Source organism: Musca domestica, unplaced genomic scaffold (assembly GCF_030504385.1).
Source record: "Musca domestica strain aabys unplaced genomic scaffold, Musca_domestica.polishedcontigs.V.1.1 2, whole genome shotgun sequence".
NCBI lineage: Eukaryota > Metazoa > Arthropoda > Insecta > Diptera > Muscidae > Musca > Musca domestica.
In genome coordinates, this window is record NW_026712249.1 from 880,936 (window position 1) to 906,977 (window position 26,042).

The window sequence follows — 26,042 nt, forward strand, 5'->3', positions numbered from 1 at the left end:
AGAAGATAGAGTCGACTGAAGTTTCCCTTTTCATACTTCATCTAATAAAGATAAAATATTGGTATGGGCAATAAAATATTGATATGGGCAATAAAATATTGGTATGGGCAATTTATATCCAATTCTATGCGAAATCATAAATTCCATGTTCATCTCAGGTTTGTGGTTGAGAGAAATATTTAGATATAGCAAGTTGTAAAGAATCGCTGTCTTGTTTCGCAAGTTTTCATAGATAAAATTATTGAAAATGTTGACCATTTATGGGTGAAGTACCAGAAGGGGTTCACAGATATATATCATCAATAATGTTTGTGTGTGTGAAACTTGAAGAGAGTTGGATGCTTATTTCGCTTTCTTTAAGCGTTTTGTTCTGCAAAATCTTAAACCCTATGTGGGCAGATATGGACCGATTTTTTCCATCTTTATAATATATGGAATCGAATGTTAATTTCGCGTTTTATAAGCTTCATGAATATTTAAAATTTTGAGCCTCTGTGGGGAAGGTACCAGAAGGAGTGGATCGATGTATCCCATCTTCACAACAGATCTTGTGTTAATAGAAATAATGGGATGTGTGAAAATTGAAGACAATCGGACTCTTCCATCACACTTTATTAGAGTTTTAATTATTCAAAATTTTGTAGGTGAGGTACTTGATGGAGTGGACCGATATTGTCCATTTTCGCTCCTGACCTAACACTGATGCAAATATTAAGATTTGCAAAGTTGGAGCAAAATCAGGTTATGCTTTCTCTTTCTGTATAGAAAATATATTTTTTGGAATTGTCGACCTTTTGTGGGGGAGGTAGCAGAAGGAGTGGACCAATATATTCAACCTTTACGCCAGACCTTGGGTTAATAAAAATATTGGGATGTGTGAAATTTGAAGACAATCGGACACTTACATCACATTTTATAAGAGTTGTAATTATTCAAAATGTTTACCATTTGTGGGGGAGGTACTTGATGGAGTGGACCGAATTTCAATTTTCACACCTGACCTAGAACTGATAGAAGTTAGAGCAAAATCGAATTATCGTTTCGCTTTTTACACAGAAAATATTTTTTCTCTGTAGCCATATGGCTGAGGGTATAATAATATGGCGATGTATAAAGCTGGGAAGGAAACGGCTGCTTATTTCGCATTTAATAAATGATATAATTATTCAAAATATTGCACAGAAAAGAAAGCAATAATAGAAATTCCCAAAAACCAAAACGTTTATAAAATTCGAAATAGGCACCAGGTTCTCTTAATATTTCACACACAGAAACATTTTTGCTAACATAAGATCTCTTTTGGTACCTCCCCCACGAAGGCTCAAAATTTTGAATATCCATGAAGCTCATAAAAAGCGAAAGTAACATCAGATTCCATTCCAGACTTGGTACATCTCAATATTTCCATCACCACACGATCTGTCGGTGCATTTTGACTTATTTGAAATAAAAGAAAATTGCGAGAGTTTATCCGAAACTATACGCTGTCTAGTAAACGAAAAGGTCGAAGTTTTGTGTGAAAAATCTTTGCTGATATTGTAAAATCAAAAAAAAAATATTAAAAAATATTTGTTTATTAAATACCATTGATGGGATCCTTTTCCTACTTCCTTTTTCTAGAAATAAACCACTGAAATAAAATTGACACTACTTCTGCCATTTTAATTAATGTCGACTGTGAAATGCTTAGAAATATTACAAGTCATGACCTCGCCCAGATTCGATATTTTCCGTTTTAATTTTTATCACTCCTCTCCTTTATCACTCACTCACTCCTCAAATAAGAATCAAACTAATCCGACTCACGCGAGATGATCGTTCCGTAATGAGTAGTTCAACAGGCCTCTGATGGGAAACAGGTTTCATCAAATTGAAAAATTCGGTTAAATGTGCAAAGCCGATCCTATTTGTGCTGATGTTCATATTTGGTAAGCAATAAACCTGAAATCATATAAATATATTTATATGGGAACTATATCCAAAGCTGAAATTTGAGAGAGGTATTTCTGGGCTTTATCTAATATCTGGTAGCAAATATCATTGGTGTGGAGTGCATATTACGAATGGAGCTACTCAAACGCCAAGTCTAATGAAACATATGTATGGAAGCTGTACGAATATTATACATATGGCGCACAATAAAATTGAAATGAGATGAACATATATATGAGAGCTAGGGGTTCGTATTTGGGCATCACAAACGATTTGTGGAAAATATAAGCGACCTGTACTTTGTTTACAAAAATCATGGACAAACGGACGAACATGCATAAATCGAAATATGGATCAATTTCGTTTCCTACTGCATGTTGCAAACTAATGCACAAAGACATAATACCCTGTACCGTGGGGCTTAAAAGCAAAATTGTAACACTTGCTCTGTTCAAAACCTGCCAGAAAAAACAGAGCAATTTTTAAAAGCAAAAAATCGTGCTTTCGAATTCGTGACAATTCTAATTCAAATTTAACACTCGGTAATTGGAACGCTAAACATCTATAAAATCGATATTTCGCTATGGGAGAAAAGTTTAATGTTTAATGTGTGAAAACAATTATTGCAAAAAATCTGTTTTTATTAATTTCCGTTTTTCATACCCTCCACCATTGTATGGAGGGTATATTAAGTTTGTCATTCCGTTTGTAACACCTCCAAATATACATTTTAGACCCCACAAAGTATATATATTTTTGATCAGCATAAAATTCTATGTGGATTAGGAATGTCTGTCCGTCTGTGTAAATCAGTCTAGCTTCCGAACGAAATGAAGTAGGTTGATAAAATTTTATTCAAATGTGTATTATGTCTGCAGGTATTGAAAATGGGCCATGTAGGTCCACGTCTTCTTATAGCCCCATATAACGGTACCTCCAGATATGCGGTATTTTGATGGTTTTAGCGACATTATTTACCGGAATTGTTTCAAAATTGGTATTTAAAGTTCGTAATGGATTCTACATCCCAAGACAGAAAATGAGCCATGTTGGTCCACGTCTTCGTATAGATCCCATACAACGGTACCTCCCGATATTGGGTATTTTGATGATTTTAGAGACATTATTTATCGGAACTGTTTCAAATTTAGTATTTAAAGTTCGTAATGGATACTTCAGCCTATGAAATAAAATTGTCTGTGCGGGTCCACGTCTTCGTATAGCCCCCATATAACGGAACACCCGATATTCGGTATTTTGATGATTTTAGCGACATTATTTACCGGAATTATTTCACATTTTGTATTTGAAGTTCGTAATGGATACTACAGCCTATGCCAGAAAATTGTCTGTGCAGGTCCACGTTTTATAACCCTTATGGTACCACCCTACATTGTTTTTGTGACTTTGTCCATCTGTACGACAATAGCACCATTCCAAGCGCCCAAAAGCATGCAATGTCTTACTATTTCAATTGTTACTTATCTTTGAATTATTGGAACAAATCCGTAATTTACAGAAAACACATCATGAGTCGGTTAAAGCCAAAATAAATATATTTTTATTATCCTTAAAATATGCTACTCCAAAATCATTTCAACTGTCAAATGAAGTGCCATATGCAATTTTAATCGTAAAAATAATGATTCAGGCCACTACCTTAATGGGGCCCAAATCTAGTAGTGGGAAAATGTGAAATAAAAACTTTTATAGAGGAAAGAAAGATCTAATGGTAAAAATTATTGAGAAGTACTGTTGTTACTTTTTTTGACCCGGTAGATTTTAATACGTTTGTTCGACTAAAGGCCAATAAAACAATTTTATTCATTTGTTTCCTTTTTCTCCTAATTTTTTCCAATATTTCGATTGTCAACGACAACGATCTTCAGGAATCTGTTACAAATTACACAATTAATTACAAATTCATGAGAAAAATTATACAAGATACAAATCTTCCATTAGCTTTAGTTTGGAGGAAAATGTCTACTCTAATTTAACGTCAAAATCGACCTAAGTTTTCTTTCATCTTTTCTTATCTACTAAATTGAATTTTAATTTAATCGTTCTGTTAATGAATAACAAGCAAACTTGCGTCGGAACGAATAAAATCTAAAAAAGTTCTTTAGAACTGTATGTATGTATGTTTGAACAAATCGTAATATGTGTACCTGAGAATTAATTTATTTTATTTATTTATATTTTATTTTCTTATATATTTATATTTTTATTTTAAATGGTTGTCATTTAAACTCCCGCAGGCGGACATCTCCTTACAATGGACAAATTTCGGTCCACCGTTGGGAGATTTCACTGTATAACTGAATAGAAAACAAGTTCCCATCTCTGAGTATTGTGTATATACAATGGATTTATGAGTATTTTTACAATGAGATGTCAAATGGACAAATAAATCTACCATCCAAATAACCATGGTATTTACATTTAAATAGAGGTATATTATTTTATTTAAATAAAATAAATAATTTTATAATGACTACAAGTGACCCTATTAAATTTCCAAATTATGAATATAAATTTTATAATTTTAGATGTTTCTCCTTTTCTGTGTTTTCACCAAATTTTGGATTGGGTTCCCCGATTTCCGGGTTTTGCAACAATCTGTTTTAGCTTTTATTACTCTGCTGCCTACTACATTTAGGTTAATTAGTTATTTCACGCCGAAGTTTAGCCACATTTCGCGCTCTCTACCATTTTTGGAATAGATCTGGACTATGATACAAGCGACATAGGCATGGGGCTAATTTCCGGGATCCTCCCTCAGAATAGTTTCGAAATGCATTTCTGGTTGCGTCACTATATGTTTTTGAACCTATTGAGCACGGAATTTTATCCTTGCTACTAAAATTAATTAATATGCTTATTAATAGGCATCCATACAGAAAAGTACTATTTCGCTGGACAAGATAGTTCAAGTAAAAGGTTCATAAATGTGGATTCTGTACAAATCATACTTTAAACATTTTGTGTTACATAATGACTAAAATTCTCTTAACTTCGGCTAGAAAAGATATAGCCCCTCTTTTGCCATTATGTACCCAACAAACATAGTGCATATAAACAAGTCGTAGAATAACATTTACAGATTGCAATACTTACTCGCATCAAGCCATTTCCGTTGGTCCGGCCCCCTTTACTACTTACCCACGCCACGCTGCGCCACAGAACAATAAAACATCCAGACATCTTTTATATTATCTAATTAATTCATATTTGTTCATGTCTTATGGTTTTATTTTTATTTGGAATATAAACTGTCCATAATTTTCATTATGCGCATTTTCGTAGTAGCCTCTGCCCCAGTCACAACTTGGGGAGAGTAAGTTGTCCGCCGTTTTCAGGGTGTCTCATTCGGAGAGAAAATAAATTAACGTCAATTCAAAAGTTCCGTAGGAAATCATTTTCTTAAGTTTTAGTTGAATTTATTTGTCGACTATTTTCTTTAACTATGGCTAAATTTGTTGAATCGAATCGAACCGAGTTCACTCATTGAATCCGTGGATGGAGAGGAAGGACAGAAGAGCTGCAGGAATGAGAGTGGTGTTTTAACTATCCACGTCGATTCAATGTTAATTTTTTTCTCCTTTTTCTTTGATTGGTTGTTTTTAATATTTACAAAATACAAATAAAATATAATTTAAAATAAATCTTTTATGTTAATAATGCGGAGTAGGGGGTTGTGCGCTGAGCCCACAAGTTCTCAATGCCTCTTCACGCATCGCCGGCTTTTCATAATTATTTCAGAATTTCAGAAAGGATACAGGGAAAGGACATGCGCATGTACGACTTAAAAGCAATAATCTAGACTTAGTTTAAAATAATAATAATAAAAGGAGAATAAAACAAAGAGGATGGTCGGAGAAGGCTAAAAGGGGTGAGGGGTTTTTAAAAAACGCAAAGGACATTCTTGTTTCGGAAACAAATTAAAAACTAAATTTAAATCAAATGAGTTGATCCTTGTAAGCCTAATTTGGGATAGGTTCACAATAAATGGCAGATGATGAGTTGGGCGCCAGCAACAGAAATGGGGTATGCATGGGCACCCTCGAATGGAAGCTCCGGATGCAATCATTTCGGGCCGGAGCAAGAGTGAACGGGGACACCTACTTAATACTTTCACTTTTCAGTAGATAACACTGGGTTGGGGTGGGGGATGGTTGTAGACTTAAGGGGGGATTCTTGCATTGCTGTTGCTGTCTCGTTTACTCTGTTTGGTTTAGTGACGATGGTTTCGTCGTCGTTGTGACTGTGACTGTTGCTGGTGATGATAATGCTGCTGCTGGTTGTGGGACTTGCAGGCATCGGCACGTCTCAAAACCTCCGCATATGACAAATCCAGTTTCTTGAGCTTGTGCAAATCTTGGGAAACCGTGCTTGGTCGGTACGGAATGCTGGTTACATCGGCATCACGACCTCCTCTGCCACTAAGACTTCGATTGTAGATTATCATCGAGTTGCCATTCCATTCATATTTGGGAGCACTGCGCGATCCCCTTGAGCTGCTGGGTGGAGTTTGATTTAGATTCGTGTTCGACGCCATGGGAGATTCTACGTAGGGCCGGACATCCTTGCGTTTCTTGCCGCTGGCTACAAAGATGCGAGGTGGTGTGGGAAGGGCCAGGGGAGATTCGGAGCGGTCGCTCGAGAAGTTGCGGTTCTTTCTGCGATTCTTCTTCTTGATGCCAACACCCACGGCGAGGTAATCCAATGGCTCCCGTTTAAGTGGTGTCAGGATGCGACCGTTTTCGATGATTTGTTTGGCATTTGGCGAAGTCAGTTGGGAAATTGATGCAGCTAGTGGGGGCTTGTTCTCCTGATTCTTTTCGATTATGTGCTTTTTGGCTGTTTTACGCTCCAACTTGGTGATGCATTCGGACATGGCAAACGACTGTTCCGATACCGCCGATGAAATTATGCTTTGGCTGTCATCTCCAAAGTCCACGGGAAGTTCTTCGTTGGCAGGAGTCACGGGTGGGACCTTTTGAGCTGTGTTTCCACCCACGGGGTGTGTATCATCCAGCAATGGCAGTTTTTCACCTTCCTCCTTGTTCTCGGCCGCCTTCTTCAACACGGCGAATATTTCCTTAAACAATTCGCGATACTCTGGCCGATTACGGAATCGAGAATCAATTGGACTGGCATCGTCATAGATGCTGAATTTGCAGTCTTCGCCATCACCAATGGAGCACAGGAAGTAGCCGGGTCTTTCGTCGGTCTGCGTGGCCTTGTTGCTGGTCTCATCTGAATAGCCCGACGAGGAGGTCTCGGCCTCAGAGAATTCGGTTGGAGTCCGGCCGCGGTTCTTATCAGCTTTGGTATTGCTTTTGCCATCGTTTGTCATGCTTCCGTTGCAGCTACTGGCCGCATCGCCGTTGTTCGATGTGTTGCAGTGGTCCGACGCCACAGCTTGAGCTGCCTGCAACATCAATTTCTGCGTTTGATTGAACTCGCCGGACGACTGGAACTCCTCGGCCAAAGACATGCCACCATTGGTGTTCTTACGTGCAATCGACGATCGCTGTACCTCCAGCAGCGCCTCGTACTTCTCCACCAAGTCGCGATAAGGATTCGGACTGCCGGGAATATGCAAATCCAAAGAGTCGGGATGATGAGGCATAACCTGCGTAATGGGGATGGGATGTTTAGACGGTTATTAAGACTCGCTTGCCACACTGACAAATGCTTCTATAGTTTGCAACGAAATTAACAATGTTCGAAAGAGGCTCGTTCGGAAAATTCCGTTTTGTTTTTTAATTCAATTCATGATGGCGATAATCAATAGGAAATGCAAAGAGAGAGAGCGAGGCAAAGAAGGGGCAATAGAAGAGATTACGTGAGAGGGAAAAGGTGACTTATTGGACTGATACAGGACCTTATGAATCAACAGAGGAAGTTGGGAGTTCGGAAGTAAGGAGTGGTTTTTATAAATATTTGTTAAATAAAAAATAATGTAGCTCTGTTATGTATGTGTGTGTGTATGTATGTATGTGTTCGTGTGTGAGTAGATACAAACTTGGACTCATGCACTGCAGAAATTACCAACAACATCAGCCATAACATTGTAACAGTTTTTTATTGAACTTTCTCAAACTTAAATATCACATAAAACTTGTCCTTTCTCGTGGTTAACCAAAAAAGAAAGAAAAGAAAACTCAGATACAAAAACAAAAACAACATATTCTACATTTGTATGTATTCAAAAATAAATTAGAATAGAAACGGAACGGCACGGAACGAAAAACGTTGAGAACAACACTGGACACTTTACTGAACAAGTGGACAGGCAGGGGATCGGAAAGGATCGTAGGAATCGAGGGGCTGTGGGGATTAACTTGGGATTGGGGAAATGGCGAGGGATGGTTTGTTTGTTTGTATGTAATGATAATGGCAAGATTTCGGTGGGTTTTCTGAAAGGGAGCAGAGGATCGGATAGAAAGGATGTCTGTCCCGCAGTCTAGCAGTCTGTCTTAACGTTTTTTGCCCTTGGCTTTGCTTACTTCGCTACAAAAATATGAGTATGTAGTAGTATAAAAATAAATATGTACGTCTTTTGTTACTTTACAAAACTAAAAAATACTTCATAAAAAGTAATAATAAATTATCCACACAAAAACACACCGTTACGGATCGACCTACTAACTAGAGATTATTAGTCTACATTGGAAATTTGTTAAAAAAAATAATAAAATAAAAATAAAACAAATACATGTAAAGTCTTGGCACATTTTAAATGTCAACAACGTTTGGAACGCTGCCGCGTGAATTGTCGGTCGCTATTTGTGACTCGGTTAGAGCGGAATGTTACCCGATTAGTTTGTGTTATGAGAGACGGCAGGTATGTCAGTCGTTAAGTACGATTAGTTGTACAACGAGAAATTGTTGCGGTCCTACATGTCGGTCGCGTTGCGTCTTTTGTCTATTGTCTGTCGTCAGAAGAGCAACGAAAAGTCATCGTCGTCAGGTATGGAGGTGATCATACGGCTTAAAACTAGTGCCGGCCATTGCAGCATTTTCGCCAGCCAACTCATGAGACTGAAGCGTTTCACGGCTTTCTGCCAAAGTTCTAACAAGACCGTGTCTAACGAAATTGGCATTTGCTCATGCAGGTACTTAGTGTTGATGTTTGAACAAATCGGGCAAGTGGTCGGGCCAACTTGCGTTTTAGCCTAATAAACCAAAAAGAAGAAAAATCAAAAAGAAATAGAAAAAATCATCGTGTTTTGTTTTTTGCTAAAACAGGATTAGTTTAAACTAAAATTATCACAGTTGGTGGGCACAGGAACGGATACGGATACGGGTACGGATAAAAAAGAGAGATATAGAGAGAGAGTGAGTGTGCGAGTGTGTATGTGTGGATTCAACATAACTTGAGACAATTAAACAAGAACAGAGTTAGGCGACACGACGACATTCGTTAATGTTTAGTACAGACAACACTTAGCGATGTGGATGCCATGCAGAGCTCATTCTTTCCACCACAAAACAAAACTGTTATTTGCACGGCAAGAGAACATGGAATGAGATCGGAAACACCAAAACGTATTTACAGTTAATCAATAATGCACGATTATGAGCGTATGGGTACTTTTCGTTCGTCTGATTCCGAAACGAGTGCACGAAATGAGAGCGAGTTATGGAAACGAACAAGTGCAAGCGAGAACACACCGTGATTGGGTATTAGTTTTTGATCACATTGTCAACCTCGCAATAAGCCATAGAAGAGTGTTTTAAAGTAGAAACAATTTCTCACCTTGATCGACATGCTGGAACGGTAGGCCGCCTGTGAGTGCTCGCTGGCATTGTCGCCAGCACGGCTGCCCTCCATGTCCAGGAGGCTATTCTCTTCATCTTCCTCGCATTCTTCTGTGGGAGCCAGTGACGACTGCTCATCAACGGCGCGGTCATCCATCGAGCGAAGACAGCGGCTGCACATTTGTCCTTGCCTGTCGGGGAGGGGAAAACAATAATGTCAGTTAGGAAGAACTTCGGAGATATCAGAGACAGCCGAGTCGTTAATACTTACCGCACTTCATCTAAAATGGAAAGTTCGTCATGCATTGACTTCATTTCCTCCGTGGCACTGGTTTGAGCAATACGAGTTTGGAGATTTTGATTTTCTTGAACTGGAAAATAGTTTGTAATGAAATTAGTGTCTGTTCGTTCGTTTTCTTCTAAGGCTTTCGCAGTCACTTACTTATGGCTACTAATTGTTCCTCCAATTCACCACAACGTTGCTGTTCAGCCAGGTAGGCTTTCTTGGTCGCCTCAAAGTCACTAACCAGCTTAATAATTTCATCATTGCCCTCTTGGCCACCAACCATGCTCAGATCGAAGGAGCTATCTGCATCAGTGCCACTGATGCCCGTCGAGTTTCGGGCAGCAGGCGATTGGAATGTAAAACTACAATTTTCTGGCGCTGTAGTGTTGGCGTCATAGCCCGGCTGAGGCGATTTTGTTTCATTTTCCGCGGCATCCCTGTTCAGAGTTGGCTTCAACTTGACCGTATTGGCATCGCCGCCAATTTTACTCATCTCCGCCAAAAGGCGTTCATTTTTACGTTTCTCTGCGGTCAGCGCTTGACGGACATCATCCAATTGTTTCGTCAGTTCCTCGGAACGTGCCTCGAGAGTCTCAATCGTATGTGAAAGCCTGGAACAAAGGCAAAGTAGATGATAAGTCAAAAGAATGATACAAGAACGCTACAGCTGCACTTACGTTTTGATATGCTTCTTATCGGCTGTATTCTCAACGAGCAAACGATGATTGGCACGCTCCAAATCCTGTATGCCGACTTCCAATTGTTCGTAGACCTTGAGGCGGGAATCATTCACTTCACGCAACGCTGTCGTATGTTTCTTCAAATACTGCAGGGGAGGAAAGACAAAAGAACAAAAGCAGAAGCAAAACAAAAAGGCGAATTAATGTCTTGTGGCAGCGATGGCATAGTTAGTCATCATCTTTCGGTCGACCGATCGATCGATTGATCGCACAATACGGAAATGCCAAATGCAATTAATGCGATCTATTTTCAAAAAAGAAACGGGTCAAATCGTATCTGGCACCAATCAACAAATACCAAGTGATAAATTTAGACTCTATTTCGAATTCGCTTTTCCCTTTTTTCTGCGGCTGCTGATGAAGTGCCGCTTTGAACGCTTTGGCTATGGAATGCCGCGGTTGGCGATACGCCTGATTGGCATTCAAATTTGTATTTCTCCCAAACAATTTATGTTGCACCCAAAATGTATGCATTTCTGCATGAATTCGGTCGGCCGATCGGTCGGTCTACTTATGCACTGAACTCTGTCGAACACCAATTGATCTTGTACGACGCAACGTCAGTGGAAGACCGAAATAATGAAGCATAAAATGGTGTCACGGGAGAGGCACAAGGCAGTTCTCACAATCGGCATTTGTCTCTGGTCCCTCTACTTACCACAATTTCCTGCTCTTGTTCCTCTATGGTATGCTTGTGCTCCTTCAGAAGTGTCTCCAGTTCTTTATTGCGCTCTAGGAGTGTTTTGCCCAATTCAGCTGCTAGTTGCAGATCTGAAAGTAAAGAAGAAACAAAATATTTAATCAATTCAAAATTAATAACTCAATTTGTGAATAAAACCAAAAATAATTGAAATTCGTAAAATTACACTCACGTTCATCGACTGACGTGAACTTCTCAATGTCCTTTTCAAGTTTTTCAAAATTAAGATTAAAGTTAACCATGATTGCTAGGCAGATTTCTATTTGTTAGACAAATTGGTTACAGTTAAACTGTTTGGATTGATAAAGAGATACGATCGTAACGAAACGTAAGACTAGACTGTGTCCTTCTCGAATTCCGCTGTGGTCCTTTATACGACTGTTCGCTGTGGGTGGGTGTGCCTACGGATGCTACCTGTAACATACACATTGGCGATCATACTCATTCGTGGAAATTAGATGCCTTTGATTTTATTGGGGGATTAACAGGTAGAAGTGAACATCAAATGTCGCAATTCCAATTTCCGTTGATACCTGGTCCTCAAAATGCACCGGTTGTAGGAAATTCGCGAGAATTACTAAACATCCATGGATTATTCTCTTCCCACATTGGTTTTTCTTAAAATGTTGGGAATGTTTTGCAATTGGACAGAGAGTACAGTTGGCATTACTCCAAAATAGCAAAAATTTATTGGTAAAACATCACGTTTTCACATTTTCACAAAATTATTAACGAGTGTTGCTATTATAGCAAACATAGGACAAATTTGTAGACAATTCTAGCCATCACGAATATTGTTCTTTCTTTAAGAACATTATTTTTGTGGAGCTTCATTAAGTTGAAATTATTGGTAAACCCTTTGGGAAATGAATCATCCATTCCTCCGTTGTAATTAAGTTTAAATTTTGGCATGGAAGAGAATCCACTGAAATGAAGCATGCGTATGGAAAAGATATGGAATTAGATTCCAATGTTTTGCTGTCAATCGTAATAAAAATGCAATGTCCTCCTCATGGCTTGAAAGCTTCATTGCCAATGATTTCTTTAGATCCTAAAAGTTAGCTACTCCTGATTTAAAGTATTTCAAATCTAATCTTCACTTTTTGAAACTGAAAATTAACTGTAGCCCCGGAATATGGAAAATTTTAGCCTACTTGCCCGTCGAATTCTTTGTTATTTCCTGGAAGTTTTCTTTGGAGAGGTTGCGTACAAAATTACACTGAATTTGGAATAGTTGAAACTAAATTTCAAACAATTTTATTTTGATTTGTTTTTCTGCTTTTGTTTCAAAAAAAGGCAACATCTCATATTTAGCTTCTAGCACCGACATAGCACTGAGTATGTTCAAGGTTCAAATGTTCGCTTTCGCTGGTCGTATTCGAATTTGGAAACTTGTTTTTACACCTGAAACTTTTACCCAGCGTACTTTGAACTCCCATCAATAACCATTTGTTTATAAAGGCAATTATCTTTTTAATTACTTTATTTAATATTTACAAATACATGACAATTTACAGAAAGATTTTATGGTTCTACGATGAGTTGGTGAGATGAAAATAACAATGGCGGCAGGACGGACAGACTTTTAAATCCACAAACGAATCGAATGGCAACAACAATATGAGTACCAAAAAATATATTAATAGATTACATACATATCGGTGAATATTGGAAGAGCGTGGTGAATTATCTGCGGTCTATTGACACCAGCTGAGTCACTTTTGCCCTAATGGAAGAATCTCCTATTGCCGATAATCATTATTGAGTTCTGAATAATAAATATCGATTATTTACGAAATCTTCAGAGTTTGTATATGAATATCAATGGATGTATTTTTAAATGAAGATGCGAATTGGAAGTAGCCAGATCTAGAAGAAACTGTCGATTATTTTAATCTAATCGTTGGCTTTAATAATTCATAAAAATTATCTGCAACTCTACGACACTGACACGGCAATTTAAATCAAATGACGTTTTCGTATCTCTTTAAAAGTCTGTGTCAGTCTCCTCCCCCTCCAACGCTGAATTTAAACGCATATATTTTAATTGAATACCATTAACAAGCGTTTACCCTGAATGAGCTTTAAACCCACAAACCGTGTGTATGTTTGGCATTTTGTGCAATTGTTTGTTTAACAATATTAGCTAACATAAAAAAACAACGAAAACAACATCAGCATGGAGTAAAACATTATGTGCTTACAGTCGACCATTTAAACAGACAATCATCATTCGACAATATTGACGAATACGCCACAAAAAGCAATGGAAGGGGGTATGAACTGAACTTGTCGTAGAGATGGAGACAGACTCAGAATGATGACAAATTGTCGGCGATGCCAACGTAAACTGATAAACAAAAAATTAAAGCCAAAACAAAAACGGAAAAATAAACATCCAATTCGCTGTGACTGAATGTAATATTGGAACATAATTAATTCCATCATTCCAAAGTATTGATTAACAATAACAATACTGTCAATTTGTTTTTATCAACGCCCCTTTCACTAAATAGTAGCAAAATTTAATTAACAATTTGTATTTTTGAAAATGTTAATAATTAAGGATGCTAAGGAAGCAACCAATTATTGTTAAGGAATAATAAAGTTAGAAAAAAAAAATAACTACCATATAGGAAAGATGTATTTGATTTTGCCGATTCGCGGGAGATGGAATTTTTAGGTTGAAAAAGAAATACAAAAATAAATAGGTATTTTGGTAGATTTTGTTTTTGAAATAATGTCATACATCCCTGCACAAATGTTACGTTTGCGTTTTGACCGGAGGTACTTGCCCTTTATATTTACACTATATAAGTCAAAAGTCATCCAAAATGTTACACTTTTGTCCTGCTCTTAACTCACTCTTAACTTTTTTCATGCAATATTGCATGTAGATTGTTTTTTTTTTTCAAAACTGACTGTAAATTCAGTAAAATTTATTTATTTATTTGTTTTTTTTTTTTTTGGACCCCCAAACGTACATCTTCAAAAACAATACGCTTCAATTCTGGCCTAGCCCTACCGCCATGCAAAATTTCGTGAGGATCGGACGATAATTACGATATGTATGTCAACACATAGTGTTGCCGTGTGGAGAAAAACGTTAGAAAATGTACCATTTAAAATTTTAAGTCAAATTAAAAATAAAGCTTGGGATGTAAAATATGACAAAAATTTAAGAAATGTAAAAAAATAGTTAATTTTTCCATTTCTCGTTATCTGCATCAATGTGAACTCCTTTGTTCCTTTCCGGCGATTGGTGTATTATTGTAGCCTGTAGAGCAAGTGCAAAATCAAAAAAAAATAAATATTTTGCGATCATCTCCAAAAGCACTAGGCTTCTATTCTGAACATAACCCCACATCCATGCTCAATTTCGCGAGGATCAGGTTATTTCGTGAGTTCGGGTTACAATTGCGTAATTACAAATTAACAAGGACAGACGGCCAGACGGACGTACATAAATAGCTAGAATGACTCAGTTCGGCGAGATAGGAAGATTTATATATACATTCCTATATGCAGGACAAATATTTCGAGCTGTTACATAATTTTTAGCCCTATAAAATATATATTACTTCCAAAACATAGTGTTGTGGGGTATAAAAATAGCTGTCATGCCGGAAAGATGCGTGCTTTTGCCGACTCGCGGCAGACGGAATTTTTATGTTAAAACAAAAATACAAACAAAAAACATGGGTGTTACGAAAACACTAAATCTCTATCTTCGATCTCATAGACTTCATTCTCCCCGATATGCACTGCAAAATGACGGGACAGCAGGCTTCAAGTGCTCGTGGAACATCAACATTTTTTACTGCTCTCTACGAATATTGCTGGTAGCAGTATTACATGCTTATTTGTAATTGTTAAAATTGTCACAACTAAAAACGTCAATGTTACAGAACACGCTTTTAAATGTTCCCATGGAAAAAAAAGACATCTCGCTTTCAAAAGATGACAACTCATAAAATACTGAAATTCTAGGACACTATTTGAATGAGAATCAAACTGCATTCGCATTGCGTTGATGGTGTCATCGAACTACTGCTGCTGTCTCTTGGAATGCAATCGCAAGCTAACGATTACTTGATAATTCGAATATTTAACACCATCAACCAGGAAATATCGCTCATCCACGTTGCTAACTACCTCATCGACACTGACTTATTCCAAATAGCGAATGTAACCACCTGCTACCGCGGATTTGTCGTGTGTCAACGTAGGCATCATTGTTTGACTTTGTGGGGGGATTAGGCGACAGACAATGTGCGAACAGTCAATATCATCAATTTATTCGATAATATTGGTCCCACTGTTTATCGGGCGGACTGTAAGCCATGTATGGAAAAGACCAGCAAGCCAAACAGCCGGTCGGCTGAATGTGCGTGAAATGGAATGGCAGTTTCTTGCATTTGAAGGAATGAATTGTTAACGAAGTTAACTAATGTAAGTGTATTCGTGTGTGTGTGTGTGTGTGTCCGGACCAACGTTACTATTTACGAATATTTGAAACTAAACAAGCTTCACAATTGACAACCAAAAGCGATTTACACGATTTTCCAAATTTTGTTAAATGCCAATCGTTGTTGCAGCGATACTCTGTCATAGATGATGCTGCCGCACAAACATTTAAAATGTACGCCAGAGCTTGCGAGCAATGACAATAAAATAACAATATTTGCAATGCACTCACACACACAAGCACACATCTACACGCATAAATACAAGCCATGTCTTTTGATTGTTGCGTTATTTTTCATTTTTTTTGTTATTTTTTTTTTTTTTTGAAAGTGAAAGTCCCGACCGAGCTGTGAGAGAGAAAGAAAAACAGAATTACAACAATAAACGACAAACGAGCATCAACACATGGCAAGGAAGGAAATCGTTTATGGCAAAGTGGGAACCTTCCACCAGACCGATAAATCAAGGAAACGCATAAAAAGTGATAACTACTGCGATGGCTAACAAACATCGCAATGCCTATAAAAGCCAACAATGCCATAAAATACAAATGAAAGGATTTTCAATCTCCCATGCTCAGATTGAACGCCACTCACACAGACACGCACACACACTGAACATTTTTGCCATAATGTGGATAGCACGAAAGTGCCTCCTTGTCGATATTGGGGAAACAAGGAAATAAGCAATGGTGCCTTGATCACAGTCGGTTGGACTGGAGGCCCAATCACCCCACTCGATATACTAATTACTAATTTCCAAGATCTCGAAATGGCAATAGAATCGAAATAAGAAAATTTAATAAAATTGAAATTGGGTGCATTAGAACACCACACCGAATCGTTGTTCCTCTGAGTTGAGTAAATTCAATGGCTTTCGAGAGCCATTGAAGTGCCGACAACACTTGATTTAGAAACTCTAATCATTATTCACACCGTGAGCGTACCTCCCACGGGATGATGATCTAGCTGAGAACCTACTGCTGTTTTCGATACAAATATCTACTGCGGGAACTTTATGGTTACGGTGGCTTTTTGACGAGTGACCAGCGGTGACGATGAGTCAGCAGCAAGGTCGATGCGGTGCGCGCAAGTCTTTAGCGATGAATGGATTTGAATTAACATTTCGAGTTGAGTTTTGATTCGAAGGGAGAAACAACAACAAAAGTGAAATTCACTGATATTGCGATGATCACTTAACTTTCTTCGGCTATGGACAGCGGCATCGAATCGACTTCGGTGAATGAATTATTGATTTCTCAACCTATTGTGCGTGTATGTGTGTGTGTTGAGTGTGTGCTTGAAAGGGACCATTAATTATATCATGGCGGTGGTCCGTCTGCAATACGCATATACCGCTCTCCCTGGCACGCCACAATAACAGGCAATCGTAGTCTCGTTGAGCAGCAGCAGCTGCCCATCTATCGGCATTGTTATTTAACAGCAAGGCATGGCTTTGTTGGTCATCTGCAAAAACGATGCGATGTATAAAAAGCTTTGAATATTCTGTTACGAGTTTAGTCAAATTTTCAAACCAGCACCTGCAAAATGACAGTCAAACTTTTGCGGATTTTGACATTGGCATACTTGGTCTCATTCTCATCGCTCGTTGTTGGCGATGAAATTGCAAGTGAAATTCGCCCAGCGAACGAGGATAGAAAAATCACTGTGATGGAGTTGGATTTGAGCGAAGACGAACTGAAGCTGAAGGAATTCGATGAACAAATTGACAGCACACAGCCAACTTTGGAACTCTCCGAACGGGGTGGCAAATCGTTTAAAGACGCGAGCCTAAGAAAAGCCGCCGATGCATTGACGGATGATGAAATTACGGAAATTATTAAATCCATATCATTTCCCAACGCTGATGAAATCACTGAAGACAGTGAAAATCATGAGAAAGCCGCTTCTGCACTACCGGATGATGTAGAACCACGCGCCACCAGTGGTCAACGTCAGGGTCGTGGTTACTTCATCGTGGCGTTCACGCCAGAGGACGAAGGCCATAATTCCGCTAAAGACTCATTGGATTACGCCCGCTTACAAATCATACCTGCCGAGCGTAGCATGGACGGTGACATGTCTACCGGGGAGGCTAGAAAATCTTCGTGGAACAAGTACATCAATCGTCTAATGCGTCAAATTCGTCGTGGGACCAGAAAAATCCAACGCAAGACCCGCGTCAAAAGCCACAAGAAAAAGGAGCCGACCGTAGAGAACTTCCTCAAGGATGTGTACAAACTGACGAAGAAACAGCAGAAGAAGAAGACATCGTCGTGGTTCTTCTGGTAGGCGAAGGACGTGGCGATAACCCCAGCCCTTACCTCAATATGTTATTTGTATTAGTTTATTTATATATTTGGTTATTAATTTATTATTATCAGCATTAGTAGAATGTATCAGCGTCAGTGGCGTGGTTGCTTCGACTTTAATAAATTGCAAACATCGTGTTTTTGTTTTCGGAGATAAGTGCCTGAAGTGCCGGTGAATATGTCCGTGTTTAATTAACTTTCTCCCAGACCCCAATCGAATCAACGAGCGAACCGACCGACAGACAGACAAACAAACAAACAAATTTATTACTTTTCTTAGCAGAATAACAAATTAACGACGTTGCATGGCCAAGAAATTCGAATATCTGTGAAAAAGAAAGAAACCTGTTGACGTCGTCTATCATTCACTCAGCCATGACTGAGACGTTTTCTCGTCTCAGTCTCGTCTTTTCTTGTCGTTGTTATTGTTGCTGGTGTAACTTCTGATACCGCAGTACATATTGCAGTTAATGCAGTGCCACAAACAAGTGGCCCGAATAGAAACAAAAAATACCTGACAGAATTCCAAAAACAGGTGTTGTTCCCTAAGCTGTTCGGACATACCGAACTAACGTCGCACAAATATGAATACCAATGACGCCAAGTTTTGTGTGCCAGCATAGCTCGAAGCCTGATCTCTGTCTTGCCGAAGAACCTCAAAACTTTCTCGTCATCTGTTTGGCAAATCTCTAAAATCTCGTCGTGAACTTGTTTGCTTTGAGGAAATCATTTGGTTGGCGAAATATACCAGCGTCTGTGTGTCTGTTTGTGTTGGAGTCAAGTTGACTTAATAATGCAATGGATCGTCGGTTATTTATTTAACTATGCCTTTAATCCAACAAATTGACTCATTCGGGTAATAAGGAACATAATTGATTGCCCACAACGAAATTTACATTCCTCACAAATAAGGTCCCTACAAGGCTGGAAGCGCGGGAGTAGTGGATCAATTCAGGTCACACAACACACCGTCGAACGATTATACGAGTTAGTAAAGGTGAATCAATTTACCAGACCAAATATCGGAAAGAATTTTGTTGCTTTTGCGAAACGCTAGCCGCAGACACATAATTTCGAGGATCACCGGAACTCTAGCGGGAGTGCGTATCTCGTATTACTGAAAATATAACCTTATTTTAAAATGGAAAGAATCAAAATTAAATTGGTTGATAAAGACTACAATACACAATCCTGAATTTTTCTGTTGCTCACAAATGAGTTTAAACCAGAGGCAAAAATGCTAAATAACCAAGTTAAGAAGAATCAGTCGGTTTTGCCGACAGCTGTATACCCTCAGCCAATGTTCGATTATTTAAATATATTTAGACTTCTGTTATGTTCATTGAAATGGCTAACCCTCCATAGATATGATATAAAAATTTCGACGTTCCTGGTATGGATTATATCGACTTACACCTTCACCTTATATAAAAAATATAATGATTGTAGAAATTGTTAAAATGTGCGTGATGTACCAGATATAGTCTACCGAAATATTCCATTTTTTTATTGTTCAAAAATTACAAGAAAGGATATTTATATCCAATTTTATGCGAAATCATAAATTCCGATAAATTTCATATTCATATCAGGCTTCTTATTGAGAGAAATATTTGGGCATAGCAATTAGTGCAGAATTGCTAAATTGTTGCGAAAGTTATGACAGATAAAATTATTTAAAATTGTGACACTATGTGGGTGAGGTGCCAGAAGGGGTTCGAAGATATATAATAAACAAATATATATACACTTCACGATAAATCTTGTGTTAACAAACATTTTTGTATATTTGAAATTTGCAGAGAGTTGGATGCTTATTTCGCTTTATTTGAGCGTTTTGTTTTTCAAAATCTTGAACCCTATGTATGGGGGAGGTACGAGAAGAAATAACAGATCTTGTGTGGATAGAAATATTCAGATGTGCCAAGTCTAAATGGAATCGGATGTTAATTTGGCATTTTATGAGCCACATGGGCATTCAAAATTTCGACATTTTGTGGGGGAGGTACCAGAAGGAGTGGACCGATATATTCCATTTTAGCACCAGATCTTGGGTTTATAGAAATATTGGGATGTGTGAAATTTTAAGAAGTTTGGATTCTTACATCACATTTTATAAGAGTTATAATTATTCAAAATTTTGACCCTTTGTGGAGGAGGTACTTGATGGAGTGGATCGATATTGTCCATTTTCGCACCTGAGTTAGCACTTAAGCAAGTGTTAGGATTTGCAAAGTTCGAGCAAAATCGGATCATCCTTTCTCTTTCTGTGCAGAAAATATATATTTTTTAAAATTTTCGGCCTTTTGTGGGGGAGGTACCAGAAGGAGTGGACCGATGTATTCCACCTTCACACCAGACCTTGGGTTAATAAAAATATTGGGATGTATGAAATTTGAAGACCATCGGAGTCTTACTCACATTTTATAAGAGTTGTTATATTCAAAATTTTGACCCTTTGTGGAGGAGGTACTTGATAGAGTGGACCGCTATTGTCCATTTTCGCACTTGACCTAGCACTGATGCAAATATTAGGATTTGCAAAACTGGAGCAAAATCGGATCATCATTTCTCTTTCTGTTCAGAAAATATATTTTTAGAAAATTTCGGCGTTTTGTGGGGGAGATACCAGAAGGAGTGGACCGATATTGCCCATCTCCAAACTCGATCTAAGTTTGACAAAAATATTACGATGTATTACGAGTACTTCCTTCGAGAGTTATCGTCACCAGCCAGACAGATAGACATCGACTCCAAATGTCCTGAAACGGATTTGGTTCAAAGAGACCTAGGGTCTAAAACCGTTATTTCGACTAGGCACGTTTTGACCGTATCAAATGATATATACCCTCTCTAGCCATATGACTGAGGGTATAAAGATATAAATATTGCGACGTGCCATATTTGAACGATATTGGTTACTTGCTTCACTTTATATGAGATATGTGAAAAAATTGTGAAAATGTTCTGGTCGAACGAAGTACTCCATTTTCATACTTCATCTAATACACATAAAAATATCGATATGGACAAAATTAGAAGAAAAGCGAACATTTATATCCAATTTTATGCGAAATCATAAATTCCATATTTACCTCAGGTTTCTGGTTGAGGTAAATATTTAGTTGCAAAGAATCGCTAATTTGTTTCGCAAGTTATGACAGATAAAAGTAGCCACAATTTTAGACCCTTTGTGGCTGAGTTACCACAAGGGGTTCGCAGATATATACCATCTTCGCAACAGATCTTGTGTTAGCAAAAATGTAAAACTTGAAGAGAAGAAGAGGTCCCAGAAGAAATGGACCGATCTCAATCATTTTTGTAAAAGATCTTGTGTTGATGAAAATATTGAGATGTACCAAGTCTGAATGGAATCCGATGTTAATTTCGCGTCTTATGAGCTTCATGGATGTTCAAAATGTTGACCCTTTGTGGGGGACCGATACATTCTATCTTAACACCAGACCTTGGGTTAACAAAAATAGTGGGATATGTGAAATTTGAAGACAATCAGACCCTTACAACACTTTTTATAAAAGTTATAATTAATAAAAATTTTGAGCCTTTGTGGTGGAAGTACTTGATGGAGTGGAAAGATCTTGTCGGATTATCGTATTTGTTTCAGTGCAGGAAATATTGGACCTTGTGGGAGGTACCATAAGGTGTGCCCATCTCCGAAATCGATCTTAGTTCGATTATAATATTACGATGTACCAAGTTTGGACCAAATCGGATACTCCCTCAAGAGTAATCGTGCGCACCAGACATACATGCAGACGGACGGACATCGCTAGATCGACTCCATATGTCCTGAAACGGATTTGTCTTGAATATAATCACCATCCACCCATCCATCCATTGTGACAGTAGAAGTACCATCATATTTTTGTTTGGTTTTCAAAAATCAAAATTTGAAGATTGCAACATCGTTGTTGCATCTGGCCTCTTGGCGTTACTATCACCAATGCTCGGATATATTCTCTCCCTTATATGAAATGGAGTGTGATGAAAATAAAAGACATGAAATATGAATTTCAAAATTTAATTTGTTTTCCAAGGAAGATAATGTCATGATCCATCAAATGACAGTCACTTAAATTAAGTTCCGCATCTCTCATATCGTGGGAGTTGGATCTGGCCAGACCTTGCAGACAAATAAATGGGTGTTTTCGTGAATGCTGCTGCCAACCTATCGCCTGTCTACTTTCGGTATCTGTAAATCGCGACAACACGACCACCGATCGACCAGCCATTGTCATTGCTATTGTTGCTGGAATATAATTCGAGATGATTTGTTGTTGGCGATTATTTTTCACTTTTACCTGTTGGTCTGTTTTTGATTGCTGGCTGCTGCGGCAGTGGCGCTATTGTGGGCTCAAATCATTCGATGGAATTGCATTTCATGTCTTTCTCGCTCATCTTTTGTGGGCAGTAGCATGCAGCTGCAACAAAGCATGAGCAATTTACAAAAACAACAGCAACGACTACTACTCGGTACATGGCGACAAGATATGTATGTTCGAATGTTTTGCATTATTCATTTGATGTAGTTGTTGCTGTTGTTGTTGCAACTAATGTTGCTTTTTCCATTTTAGCAACAATCATGAAAACAATATTAGCAACAGAGCAGCAGCAGCAACCATGAATTAAACATTTCATTACAACTGCAACCCTTTCTTGCGGATTTGTTCCCCCACTTGCCATACGTTCGCTCTCGTTTGGAAGCGCCCTCTGTGGCCAACTTGGCCAGCAACGACATGAATAGACGGATGGTGACTTTGACAATGCGACAAGTACAATTGTGCAGATGATAGGACAGTAGGCGTTTATTCCAATCTACCACTAATGCGAGTCGGAGATGTGACCCACCATTACGGCAGCGGTGCTAGCTGTGGCTGGCCAACGAACCAACAAACGAGCGAAAGGTAGCATTTCAATTTGCATTCGAAGGCTCCTCTGGACTAATTGCATGCCATTTGTCCATTGGCGAAAGAAAGATCCATTAGCATCACTCATATTGCATCCTCTCCGTCACAGCGTCATCAAGTTGTGTCAGGTGTTGGTGGCTGTGAGCCCACATCTCCCGATGTGAAAGGAGTCTGTCCATACGGGGACCTTGACACATCACAGAAGATTTGATGTGCGCGCGATACGTACGTACATACAATGTATGTGATGGTACACGTTCACTACAATCACGCGCGGAGGTGCGGAGCGGAAGGTTGGACAGGAATGTTGTTTTGTCTTTCGAAAAGTGAAAACAATCGCAATTAAAAAATATTTATGCTTGTGAATGGCATTATGCGCGTGCATGACAAATATGTCATTACAATTTCTTTTGAGATCTTGCCGATCGAATTCCCATCCTCCGGCTGAAACCCCCACGATCATATTTGGGAAGGCAAACATTGAATATCGCAATCGCACAAACACACACGCATTCGGGTACTTAACCATATTTGCGCTATGGAAAAGTCAATACTGACTGAGACCAACACACATACACACACACACACTCACATCTACACTTGATATAAATGAAAAAATACGTCAGCATTTCAATTACGGCCATTATACAATTCACTATTCACTCAATTCAATAGATTCATTCAGAAATAACAACACCAAAAACCTATGTAAGTGTTTAATGTGGAACAGTGGTGCCACAGTCATGTTGAATCACATCGGGAAGTGATGGTAAACATTGCGAATGCAATGGGGGAGGGGTGCCGTGTCATAATTCCCACGGAAGAAAAAATCGGCCATGATCCCAGAAACTAGCGGACATCAAACCCCCTAATAATGGGTATGTCCCATTATAGAATGGGGACATAAACGGGTGCGGAAAAATGGAGATTTTCTCCTCTGGGTAGAGGCTATCGCGAAACAAAGTTTTCTAAATTTTAAACTTTTGCAGTAAGTTGCGGCCCTTCGGCTGGGGCTTGACATTTTCTTCTCGGGGTATGTCTGACTAAGCGAACCAAAGCTTTCTAAATTTTAAAGTTTTTGTAAGAGACGGCCTTCGACCGGGGCTTGTGGCTTCTTCCTGTGGGTATGCCCGGCACCGGCTAACACAGAGAACATTTACCACTTTTTATCACCATTTTGAGTACAAAATGGTAGCATGTATTTCAGAGCAAAATTTGAAATTTCCCATTCTAGTATACCTCTTTTTGTATAAAGAATCTATTTTCAAAAACAATGTTATTATAGCTATTTTTGTGGAAATTCGCAGCTATTTAAATGTGAATCATTAATCTTTAGAATCGCCTTTATTTGGTACGACTAACTCCTCCAGTTTATATACCTCTTAGTTACGTTTTATAAAAATGAAACTCCCGAAACTGTACTGGACTGAATGTTATATATTTGAAAAGTATACATATAAAGAGAGAGAGATGGGGCGGAGGGGAGCAACCGATTTTCAGACGATAGGAAAATTGAAGGCAAACTTAACTGAAATACTTTGGACGTCGTTGAGCCACACACCAACGTGTAACCATTACAAACGTCTTTTAAAAGCGTTTCCTTTCTAATCAACTTTCAAACTCTTATCCAAATTGTGATTTATGTTCGAAATAATCGTAAAGTGTTGTAACTTTTACAAAAACAACTGTTTGCCATTCGATGTTAGGTGAACTGGCCTTGTCGCTGTGTCTTCGAAATGTTTTTACATTTGCATATCTGGCACAAGGGTAACACTCGCTAGTCAAAGATCAATTTTCTGAAGGACTTCAAAGTAGTTCGCTTGGTCCCGGTTTCAGTGACGCGATGAGTCGAGATGTCGATGACCCCAAGAATCCCAATCCCTGTGATGTAAAGTGTTTATCCCACACTTGCACTTCCAAGTTTACTAAAAGAAACCAATTCTCAAACAAAAACTATGCACACATACATACAGCCTTAATAACTTTATAATGTGCGTGTGTGTGTGCACAGCCTCATAAATATGTATGTTTGTATGTACGGATAAAAACTTCTCACGCAACGATAACAAATTCCAAAAGATGATCTGCAATCACCGATTTTATCTTTGCCTTTTGGCTTCAACGAATTTAAGGTGGTAGGAGGGGGGGAATGTGGGGCAGACAATGAGCTGACATGAAAACTTCACACAATTTGTTTATGTGTGTGTTGGTGTGTGTGTGTGTGTGTGTGGAAGTGTATTGTGTGAATGCATCGTTTTTAATGATTCATTAGCTTCTTGCGACGAATGTCGTGCCGAAACTAAGCCAAACAACATCAAGCGTGTAGATATGTTTGTATGTATGCAGCTCATCTTCACTTCTTCCAGTGTGAGTGATGTAATATTTGTAAGTTTCAGAGTTATTGTTTAAATATTCCTATTAATGTTATTATTAAATTCAAGTCGTTGCATTGTTTTTGGAAGGTTAGGTGACACGACATGCAACGAACGAAATAACCACTTAATTGCATACATTTAGGGTTTGTGCAACAGTCTGACGGTCTCAATGAATTAATACAAAAGGCATGGGCCCGAATGGCTACAAGGAAATGTATTTCCCAAATTAATTCAAAAACCAAACCGATGAGCAGCTCAGCTCTGGCGTTAGATCTGCTGCTGCTGCTGCTGCTGAGGCGGATGAAGTTCGTTCCGAATGAAAGAAAACAGCAATGAATGTCAAACATAATTCATTTCAAGATAATAGCATCATAGACATTGGCACTGGTTTGTTTGTTTAGTTTTGTTCAAGCGGGTTGTTTTGTTTTCAACATGTTCTGAATCTACAATAGAACGAATGCGATTTTATTTCAATGTTATCCAAAATATCTAAACTAAGACAAATTAGTTCCAAATTTATATCAGGGTGTCTT

At 38.4% G+C, this 26,042-nt stretch overlaps 1 protein-coding gene across 7 annotated transcripts in view; it reads right to left on the reverse strand.

The window, feature by feature from the left end:
- Positions 1 to 5,137: 5,137 nt before the first annotated feature.
- LOC109612756 (uncharacterized) overlaps positions 5,138 to 26,042 on the reverse strand; it is a 51,871-nt gene continuing 30,966 nt past the window's right edge. For 6 of the 7 annotated variants that reach the window (XM_059121554.1, XM_059121553.1, XM_059121558.1 and 3 more), the window contains 6 exons: positions 11,387 to 11,499; positions 10,666 to 10,814; positions 10,145 to 10,599; positions 9,974 to 10,073; positions 9,701 to 9,893; positions 5,138 to 7,570 (listed from right to left, as the gene is read on the reverse strand). In XM_059121554.1, coding sequence (XP_058977537.1) covers positions 6,167 to 7,570; positions 9,701 to 9,893; positions 9,974 to 10,073; positions 10,145 to 10,599; positions 10,666 to 10,814; positions 11,387 to 11,499 — 2,414 coding nt within the window. In that variant the 3' untranslated portion in view covers positions 5,138 to 6,166. Of the gene's footprint in view, positions 7,571 to 9,700; positions 9,894 to 9,973; positions 10,074 to 10,144; positions 10,600 to 10,665; positions 10,815 to 11,386; positions 11,500 to 11,600; positions 11,786 to 26,042 lie in introns of those variants that run through there. The other variant, XM_059121555.1, reaches the window with a different exon arrangement.